This window comes from Vitis vinifera, chromosome 13 (assembly GCF_030704535.1).
Source record: "Vitis vinifera cultivar Pinot Noir 40024 chromosome 13, ASM3070453v1".
NCBI classification, from domain to species: Eukaryota; Viridiplantae; Streptophyta; class Magnoliopsida; order Vitales; family Vitaceae; genus Vitis; species Vitis vinifera.
Window position 1 is genome coordinate 9,510,209 of NC_081817.1, and position 11,474 is coordinate 9,521,682.

The following is an 11,474-nucleotide window of genomic DNA, read 5'->3' on the forward strand; positions in this document are numbered from 1 at the left end:
CTTCCTCGATAGTCTATATTTTCTTTTACTTTAATTTTAGTAGCAAGGGAAGTTACTAATATGCTGGCGAGTTTGGAGCTGATACTTTTTAGGCAGATTCCAGCAGTTCCGGTTATCATGGGTGGGGGCTTAATGTCCAGGCTTGCTTTAGATAGACCTCATAAACTACATGATCTCTGGCCAGTTAAAAACATAAAGTCTGTAAAGGCTTTAAAAATTACATGACCTTGCCAGTTAACACACAAAAAGGACGTTATAAATCCCATTAGTTTTTAATACTCTATAACCTACAGGGTTGAAGGCACCTCTGGTGAATAAAAATCATAAGATTCACCAAGGGACGGTCACAAAATGCACCTTCTTTTCTTACTATATCACAAGTCCCCTCGTTAAAGTTAGCAAAACAGAAACCTGATTTCAGGATGGCATTGCATTTCTACCATGTTCTGAGATGACTTCTAATATCGATCAAAGAAGTTACATTCTAACTTGGCCTATAAAAGGGACATGACATTCACATATAGCTAGCATTAGTTACAGGACAGGGTTTGTAATCTTAATATATGCTTACCAGTATGGCTGTGGTTCCAGCAGTGTCCACCAAGATGAAGTTGTGGGGCATGTGCGCCCTCTTCCTCATCTTCCTGTGGCTATCGGCCTCTATGACAGTAGGCTTTCCCATCATCCCACACAAGGTGAGATGCCGGTCGGTCAAGTATAGTCCGTGCTACCTGATTTGGCACTTCTGCCCCATCCAGTGCCCCACAAGTTGTTTGGTTGACTGTATCATCTGCAAACCTGTTTGCAGTAAGTCATCTTCCCTGCCCCATTTGAGATGTATATATATGTAACTTAACAGCTCTTTATGCGACTCAGTAACTCTATATTGTGGAGTAGAAGCTCTATATTCAGTTATATTTACATTCTTTTTTGCCTTTAAAGCACTTGAAATATTTATTCTCTACCTCAAAAAATACTAACTATGCAATGAAATGTCTTATTATAATCTCTACAATGTTAAAAGACAACCGACATGAAACTCAATTTCCATGCACTTGTTGTAACCCCGCAATGCGCATAGCTTGAAATTTATTGCCCAGAAATAATTAGGAATGTGCCTTTATTGCTGTCTCTTTTCTACGTTCACGATATATTTATTTTGTACATTCGCAGGTTGCAATCTTCCTGGGGCAATTTGTGAGGACCCTAGGTTTGTAGGTGGAGATGGCATTACTTTCTATTTCCATGGCCGAAAAGATCAAGACTTTTGCATAGTTTCAGATACCAATCTCCATATCAATGCTCACTTTATTGGCAAGAGAAACCCTAATCTCAAAAGAGACTTCACCTGGGTACAGTCCATTGGAATAATGTTTGGCTGCCACAAACTTCTTGTTGCTGCTAAAACAACGTCAACATGGGATGACAATGTGGACCGCCTTGCTCTATCCTTCGATGACATACCAATCGACCTCCCCAACAAGGAAGGATCCAAGTGGCAGACCCCAATTGCACCACTTGTCTCCATAACGCGCACTGGTGACACCAACAGGGTTGTCGTTGAAGTCGAACAAAACTTCAGGGTTAGTGCAGTGGTCGTTCCAATCACAGCCGAGGAGTCTAGAGTACATAGCTACAATATAACTGATGAGGATTGCTTTGCCCACTTGGAAATTGGGTTCAAGTTCTATAAGCTTACAGATGCAGTGGATGGAGTGCTAGGGCAGACATATAGGAGGAACTATGTAAGCAAGGCAAAGATGGGGGTGCCAATGCCAGTATTAGGCGGTCTTCATAAGTTTTCATCTTCAAATATCTTTGCCACTGACTGCCCAGCATCTCAGTTTGGGAACCATGCCTTGCCAGAAAACAGGACTGGAGAGTATCCAAGCTTGCATTGCAGCAGTGGGCTAAAAGGGACTGGCGTAGTTTGCAAGAAATAGATCACTAGCAACTAAGGAATTCAAAATAACTGATCAAAGAAACCTTAATGGCATAGCTTTAAGCTCTGTGCTATTAGGGTAAGCACTTGTAACTCTTGCTCCAGGCTATATATATATATATATAATAAATGTTTCACTTATCTTTGTTTTGTGTGTCGTACTCAATGCTCTTATAACAAGCAAAATTAACTGGGTATATATTCCTCTATCCATATATATATATATATATATATATATTTCTTTTTTTTTCAATTTCAACCCTCTTTATTTTGTTTGCCTCCAAAAACATCATCTTCTCACTTATTTTATTAATTTCACTTTATAACACATTTATCTCTTCAATTCATTTTTTTTCTCTCTTTAACTATTTTATATCTCAAATAACTCAGTCTTGTTCTATTTGAGATATTTATCTAGATTAAATTTTATTTATTACAAGCATAACAAATGTAAATTTTTTATTAAGGATGTTCACTTGAATTGCACTAGAATTAAGTTCGATTTATAAAAAAAACTTAACCAGGGTTAAGTTCTCAATCATAATGGTAACATGAACTATATTATGGTTAAGTTTCATTTACAAATGATTTAATTGGGATGAAATTTTCATTTCTTCTACAAGGGAACTTAACAAGGGTTAACTTTTCGTTTTATCTATATAATAATAATAATAATACAATAAAACTTGATTGAGATTAAGTTTTTAATTAGAATGTTTATTTGGACCTAAATGTTAGATCATAGGACTCTATGATCTCATCCACACAACTTAAAAGTGTAAATGAAACTACAAAAAAAACCAAACAAAAAAACTACAAAAAAACCCTAATAAAAAAATAATCATAAAACACCCCAACCAAAATCCCACAAAAAAAATTAAAAAAAAAACTCCAACCAAAATCCCACCCTAAAAACCTCAACCAAAATCCCAATAGAAAGCATCTATGAAAAACCCGAACAGAAAACCTCAACTAAAAATAATTGTAAAAAATCCTAACAAAAAGCATTATTAAAGTTTAAACAAAATTGCTATAATAATAATAATAATGGAAAAAAAAACCACAGCTAAAAGCAACAACAAAAATCCCTAACAAAAAAAACTACAAAAACCCTAACAAAAATAAAGAAATAGATGAAGGATTTTGAAGATGAAAGAAAAATGAAAGAGATGCAGTTGATCTTTATCCGTTGATCTTTGTTATGGGTTTGAGCTTCACTGCAAAATTCACTTGAAAAAGGAAGAAATCATGGAGAGAACCAAGTATCAGAAATGGGAGAGAAATGACTCAGGAATGAGAAGAAAATATCATTTTTGAGAAAATAAAGAAAAGCATTGATGTCCAAATTGGGTCATTTTTTTTTAAAGAATAAATAAGGGAGGTCATTTTTCCAATTTCAAAAGTATTTGAAATGTTTTAACCAATTATCTCTAATATATACACACCCTAAGACTGGGACCTTTGACTGTTATTTTGTATTATTTATTCAATTTTCTCTAAAATATTCAATTTGCCCCTCACCAAAATTTTGATATATTGTTAATTTTATAAGGTCTTCGTAAGAGATTTGAGGTGATTTGGAATTCTAGCAACAAAAAAATTCTATGGAAACTACTAAAAATATCAAAGCAGCAATCCAAATTTTTAATGTTTTTGAATTCTAGCTCCATCTAAATTAATCTCCCTAATTTAGGATGGACCACTTGAGCTTACTCAAAGTTCTATTCAATCGTCAAATCCCAATTTTGATGTGAATTTTAATAATATTAACAACGGATTAAGTTGCTTTAGTGTGTTCGTAGTTAGTTAATAAGAGTTTAGTTATAAAATAGTTGAGTTTGTTTGTTCTATTAGATATATAAACAATTGTATATAAACATGAACCAAGAGAAGAAGAAACAAAGCTTTAGTTGATTTCATTTCCATCTCTCTTTATAGTTTCCTTTCTTTGTCATTTTAGATCCTGAAAAAAAAAATGTTTGAATTCCCTTTTTCTTTTTCCTTGTGTAACCTTAATTCTACATATGGAGTCCAATTCTTCGAAACTTTTAGCCATCCACTTGCAGTGAAGCTAAATGAAAACAACTTCCTGCAAACAAATCTTATTTGTTATAAAAGGACATGGACTGCAACACTTCATCCTAAAAAAGAACTCAACTCTTCTAAAATTTCTCAACGACAGTGACAAAGAATGTGGTAAAATCAATGACGCAAATCTTGTATGGAAACAACAAGATGATCAACCCTTGCTTTGTTGGCTTCTATCCTCCATAATGGAAAAATCTTAAGAAGCTATTTGTTTCACAATCTAAAGCTTATATTATGCAATACAAAATGTAGCTACAAACAACAAGGAAGAGAGGATCCACAATAATAGAATACTTTCTCAAAATGAAAAGTATCACTAATGCATTAGCTTCTACAAGATATGTTATCTTTGAAAAAGATCAAGTTTTATATGTTTTTACTGGATTAGGCTTGGAATATGATTGATTTATTATTTTTATAACCTTACGATATGAGATTTGTCATATGAAAGACATTTCTATGTTGCTATTAGCTCATGAAAGCATATTAGAATAACACAACATTTTGAGTGATACCACTTTTATGAATGTTAATGTTAAATTATATGATGAATCCATCTCAAGGAAGGAGAGTTTACCATAACAATCAATCTAGTAATGATAACAAAGCTAGTAATGATTTTATAGGCTGTCAACAAAATTTACAATCACAATCTTAAAGAAAAAAGGGAAGAGGATGTAGAAAATTCCATGGTAACACTAAGCCATAGTGCCAACTCTACAACAAGATAGGGCATACTGATATCCAGTGCTACTATCAATTTGATCAAAGCTTTCAAAACCCAAGTCATAATCAGATGATTGTAATGTTAGCAACACCTAAAACTATGGTAGATCCACACTGGTTTTAGACTTTAGAACAACAAATTGCTTCACACCAAATCTAAATAACCTGACCATCAAGTCTTAATTTAATGATATAGAAAAGATATACATAGGTAATGGTGAAGGTCTAAACATATTTCAATATCAAGCCTCAGAAGCCTTAAGAATTCAATTCAAGATTCTATGAAGTAATTTCATCTACAAAGAATAAAGATATCATTGTACCTAAATTTGTAAGTAATGATGTCCACACTCTAAGTAACCACCAGAATAATTCAACACCTACTATATAGGCTCTAGTAAGTATTTTTCAATCTCCTTCCACAACTAACTTGTGGCATAAACAATTGGGGTACCCTTCCCTACAAGTTGTAAAGAGTGTCCTTGATAGTTGTGATATCCTCTTCCCTAAGAATAAAGAACAAATTGTTTGTACAACTTGTTAACTAGGCAAAAGCCACATGTTTCCTTTCAACCCATCAACAACTACATCTGCAATACCTTTAGAATTGGTTCATGCTAACATTTGGGGTCCTACTCGTTATCACTCATCCACATGCTATAGCTATTACATAAGCTTTGTGGATATATAGTTTTAGTCATTATAAATCACTAAAAGGAAAAAGGCCCTTGTTGACAATTTTTCACCGTTAAGATAAGGTATATCTGTCAAGATAGGTTACTATTCATAAATGTTATCTATGCCAGTGTCAAGAAAAGTCTAAAGATACCTTGACATATCCATATGTCAAGATTTCTCTATTTCTACTAATGATGAAATCTTAATAGTATGATATCTATCAATGTTTTGTTTACTTCTGTCAATGTTGAATTTAACATATGACAAGATTTCTTGATCTTATGTCAAGGTTAACTTACTCTTCTGTTAAGGTTACTCCAACAAGTGTCAAGGTCAGACGTCATATATGTCATGATTAATCCCACTTATGTCAAGATTTCTAAATATATATGTCAATGTTAGATTTTATATATGTCATAATTGCTTTATATATGTCAATGTTTGGTATCACATATGCCATAGTTGCCATTGCACATGTCAATATTGGGCATGAGACATATGTCAATATAACTTATGAAAATTTTAATATTATTTTATTATAATTTTTAGTTTTTAATGGAAAATGAACATGTTATATACCATATGAAACCTATCTTGAAATTAAATTTGGTATATTTTTAATTATGATAATTACAATCAAGTCCTTAAAATAATTTAAATACATTACTATTTAAGGAAAAAAAATATTACATATACATTAAATATTAAGAACACAATTCCATAAATCTTTTTCAAGTTACTCTCTATTTTCTATATACAAACAAAACCTAGCTAAAAACATTCAATTAAAATAATATACAAACTTAAATTGAAAAGTACAACATTATCTTCATAAGAGGTGCTCTTCGTTTCTGCATCGATCATTGTCTTCTTCTTGATGTATTTCTTAGATACCTAGTAGAATAAACACAGAATTAATAGAAAAGTAAGTAACAAATACAAAAAAATTAAAAGATTTTTTTTTTTCATAGGACAATAAATATACTAACCTTCAATATCACAAAGATAAATGAATACAATTATTGACCTTTAATATCATCAATTGTAATTGAATTGACTTTGTGATTTTAGATTCAATGTAAAACATGGTGGATATTCAAACTCACATATCCTCTGAGATGAAGCCTCATGATCGCTTGCCATTGAAATGGAGGGAAGAACTATGTTGGACATTAACGACATGACTAGTACCAAAAGCACCATTTAGTCAATCCATTGAATTCCGTGTGTGCAAATTATCAGAAGACTTACCAACAATAAAATCTGCCCATTTTTTAAGGTTCCATACTAATCAAACTAGGAAGGTGCCTTCTGGGGACTAATACGAGAATGCTCAACTCTTGAAGAAACTGAATTATTGTTATGGGAGTCATACTAAAGTCTTCATATAGAAGATCATCATCATCACAGGAGGCCTTTTGTCCTAAAACGGCATAACTTGGTAGTTGGTGAATTCACAAGGCTTGTTTGGTCTACACTGAATGATACAGGGTTCAAAGCAGGCACTGGGGAGGATGCCATCCAAAGATCAGACTTAGCAATATATTCTCAGGCATTTGATCTACCAGCCACAATCATTAATGTTATTATTTACCAGAGGCAGTAAACAACTACCAACAGTGTTTTCAGTCAAGCCCATTAGGACCACTCCTTGCTCCCAATTATAATCATCCACAGAAGGGAATTCTAAGACAGAAGACCAGATCCTAGAAAGTTCAGCTGTCATATTAAAGAAACAAACTTCATCCTGATCCTCATTATTGGACATGAACCCACTTGACAGGAGCTTGTTCAAGAACGAAATACGATGGTTCCAAAAGAATGTTCTAGCAGCAACTTATTTCTCCTCCACTTCATTCCCAGCTACAATATTTGGATGATCGGCTAAGCACTCCAAAAAACACAAGCACACTACGCAATAGGAAGCTTGCACAAAGATCACGCAACTATAGGCACCTCTCAAGAATGCAACCCACAAACTCAAAGACAACAGTAAATACATTCTGAAGTAGAACTGAACGTTGCAAGATTTCTGCATAGGAGTGATTTTAAGTTTCCCTATTCACATTGTGAACTACGAATATCAAAGGGGCTATAAGCCTGACAGTCATAAGCCTATTTTAAAGCAGCACCAGAACCAAACTTGTGCTCCTCTTTGAGCTCTCCTTACTATCCTCAATGGTAGAAGGCTTACAACAAATGCAACTCATTATACCCCAAATCAATCTAAACAAACCCCCAGGAAACAACAAGAGAATTAAGGGTATCCATGTGTTAACAGAAACAAACCAACAAACAAACAAGTCCTCCAAACCACGCACAATTTCATGAGTTATCCATGTGCATATAAATGGTGAGGAAAAAGACCAAGACCATATTTAAAAAAAAAAAAAAAAAAGAATAGAAATATTGACCCCCCGAGGCACAATGTAAAGCTAAAGCATATTCAGATTACTTCCAAACCAAAACCAACTAAACAAAGGTAAATCAACAACAACAAACCCATGAACAGATCAGAAATCCAAACGTACAACCTGATATTCACACCCAACCAAGCAATCCACAAAAAATAGCAAGAAGAGAGGAAGAATCACATGATAATGAAGAAGAACAAAGAATCCACAACAGCCATACCTGAGAAACTCCTCTCAAGCGAAGCTCACTTAGCTTCCCAGTTCCTTTTCTTCCCCCCGGAACTAATAAAATCCCAATTCATCCATACTTATCTCTTGCTTGAAGCCCAATCAATGGTGAAGCATGACCTCAACAATCCTAAGGTTCAACAAAACTTAATGGTTCTCAAAGAACCAACCTGCTTATGTGTGCTTGATACTTGGCTCAACCAAATGAAACACAAGGCCCAAGTACTTAAATATTATAACATCAAGCCCATGTACCAAATAATTTGAAGCCCAATCATAAAGCAAATGAGACCCAAGCCCATATAAAAATTAAATTAAAACTACCACAACAAGTACTATAGAGATCCAAGGAAACTTACCTACGTCTCTTGAAGCCCTAAGATGAAGAATGAAGTGGCAACCACGGAGATGGTGGTGCTGATGGCGATCCAACAAAAGTCAATGTGTAGTGCAGGAGGTACCAAGGCTATGGGCTGCAACAATGGTGGCTATGATGGTGACAGAACATCAAGAATCGCGTTGGGGTTATGGCGAAACAACAACAACCGCGTCGAGACTGTGGCAAAACATCGAGAAGCATGTTTGAGTTGTAGCGAACATGGGAACAACAACCATGGGTGAATAGAAAGATGGTGGCATGGTGGGTGTGGGACTCATGGATGGTAACAACATGGGAGATGGATGTCGTGGTGTAGGGTTTGCCATGAATATGAGGATGAGAGGATGAAAAAAAAGAGAAGAAAGAAGAAAAAAATAAAAAAAGAAAAAAAAAAAAGAAAAAGGGAAGATGGGGAAGATGGGGTGACTGTTAAGTGGAAGGAAATGGAATAGAGGGGGAAAAAACTTATATATTGAGTTTTTTTATGGCTCAGGCAAAAACATAAATGTAATGGACCCAAACTAAATAAAATGGGCTTAAAATATTTTAAAAGAAATGAGTCTATGGATTGATTTTGTGGGTCTACAGTTAGTTATAATGTCTAAATACTAATTAAGTTATTCTTAGTAGATTTAATGTCTAATTAAACACATAAATAATAATTTAATTACCTAATACTTATGAGACCTGACACAAGTTAGTGGCAATATATTTTAATTCCAACAATTAGAAATATAGAGAAATAACTTAGTGTCTTATCCAAAATATTAAAATAAGATTATAGGTATAGTTTTCAATATATTGACATTATTTTTAAAATGGAAACATTATCTTATCCTTTTTAATCACAAATTTATATTCAAAATAATAATAAATATGCTTGTAAAAACTACCAAAATTTGATAAAATTGCCTTAAATTAGGATTTTTTTTTTCAATAACTCAACCTTAATAAATTAAAATAAAATAGGCTTACTTTCACTTACAAATTATATGTTAAAGTGATGCAACCAAATATTCTAATCCTAACATATTAATTTATTAAATATTTATTAACTTATAAATTTCTATTAAGGTTGTATCATTATAAACCATATAAAAATTTAGCAAATGCATAATGTCACTATTACTTTTATTTAGGCAGAAAAGATTAACTATACTTTGACTAATAAATTTTTAGTCAAGATTGCATATCATTAAACCATGGAAAATTTAGCAAATAATATATATATGTCATTATTGCTTTCATTTCGGTACCTTGACATATGAACATATTAATTATAGATTGACTTATAAATTATTTGTCAAGGTTGCATCATCATAAGTCATGGAAAAATGCAATAACTATTATATATATGTCATTATTGGTTTAAACTAAGTTGTATATGTCATCATTGTTCATTTAAATAGACAATCTTCACATATATTATCTTAAGTCAAGATAATATATGTCAATAGTGACCTTTTTTTCTTGTAGTGAGTGGATTTATCTACTAAAGACAAAATTTGAAACTCTCTACTTTTACCAAGTTTAAACGATAGGTTAAACTACAATTTGGGCACTAAATTAAATTGTTTCAAATAGATTATGGGGGTGAGTCCAAAGATTTTATTCCATTTTCAATCTTGTGGTATTCTAATTTAGAATTCATGTCTCCACACATATGAGGAAAATTGGGTTGTTGAACACAAACATAAGCATATAATGGAAATGGGACTCACCTTACTAGCCCAAGCAAGTCTTCCACTAAAATTTTGGGATTATTCATTCCTTACTACAATATACCTTATAAACAAAATGCCTACTTTACTTCTACATCAACATTCACCTTTTGAGGTTTTATTTAAACAAAAACCTCACTATCACTCTTTGAGAGTTTTTTATTGTTGGTGTTATACCCACACTAGACCTTATTATAGGCATAAACTTGAGTATTAAACTATTCCATGTATCTTCTTAGGGTACTTTGATCATCATAAAAGTTTCAAATGTCTTGCCTCTAATGGACGCCTTTATGCTGCTCAAAATGTTATATTTGATGAATTTGTTTTTCCATAAGCCATGCTATCTCAAACAAAAAACAAAGCTACTCAAAAAACCCTCTAACCTATCACTACACCATTGGTTATTACTCATGCTCCTATTATTTCATCAGAACACACAACCTTTAGATTTCATGTCACTTGAGTAAAGTCCTAATAGAAGAACATTAGAATCTCTTCCATTAGTTACTCTGGTTTGTTTACAACATCAAAATGAAACCAATGTCAAAACATGGAATATCCAAACCTAAATCCTTTATTTGTGAATAGAAGCCCAAGATTCCAAAATTGTTGCTAGAGAACCTCATACTCTATAAGAAGTTCTATCTAAGCAAGTGGAAAGATGCAATAGATGAGGAATATCAAGCATTATGTTCAAATCACACTTGATCACTTGTTGCACCACCAGAAAATCAAAAAGTTGTGGGATGCAAAAGGGTATTTAAACTGAAAAGAAATATAGATCATGGTTTAGTTCAGCAATGTAAGGCAAGATTGGTGGTTAAAGGCTTTCACCAAGTTCCAAGATTTGATTTCACTAATACATTTAGTCTGGTAATCAAGCTAACAACTATATGACTTATACTCTCCATTGCTCCTACACAAAAATAGGAACTAAGGCAACTAGATTTTAATAATGCCCTTTTCAATGGTGTTCTAAAAGAGAAAATCTTCATGGAAAAACCCTCAAGATTTATCAATCAAGGTAATTCTCATATGGTTTGTGAACTACATAAAGCTTTGTATGGCTTGAAAAGCTTTATGATGTATTGGCTAATTTAGGCTTTGAGTTCTTTAGAGTAGACTCTTCTTTGTTTACAAAATTGGTGTGTGTAGACTCAACTTTTGTACTTGTTTATATGAATGATGTAATCATCACTGGGAGTCCTTCTTCACAAATTGAGGAGGTAATCAAGAAACCAAATGCATTCTTTTATCTAAAGTATCTTAGTAAACTCCATTATTTTTTTGGGAAA

General features: G+C 33.0%; 1 protein-coding gene and 1 long non-coding RNA gene across 2 annotated transcripts; one reads left to right on the forward strand and one right to left on the reverse strand.

Annotated features, from left to right (window-relative positions):
• The first annotated feature begins 517 nt into the window (after window positions 1–517).
• On the forward strand, window positions 518–2,087 carry LOC100266044 (uncharacterized). The gene is made up of 2 exons (XM_002264339.4): window positions 518–807; window positions 1,174–2,087. Exons 1-2 carry the CDS (start codon window positions 564–566, stop codon window positions 1,941–1,943), a joined length of 1,014 nt encoding a protein of 337 aa, XP_002264375.2. The 5' UTR covers window positions 518–563; the 3' UTR covers window positions 1,944–2,087.
• A 3,941-nt stretch (window positions 2,088–6,028) lies between these two features.
• On the reverse strand, window positions 6,029–8,851 carry LOC109123643 (uncharacterized). The gene is made up of 2 exons (XR_002031414.2): window positions 8,436–8,851; window positions 6,029–6,328 (listed from the first exon to the last, which is right to left on the reverse strand). It is a non-coding gene; the product is annotated as an uncharacterized LOC109123643 (long non-coding RNA).
• Window positions 8,852–11,474: the final 2,623 nt, after the last annotated feature.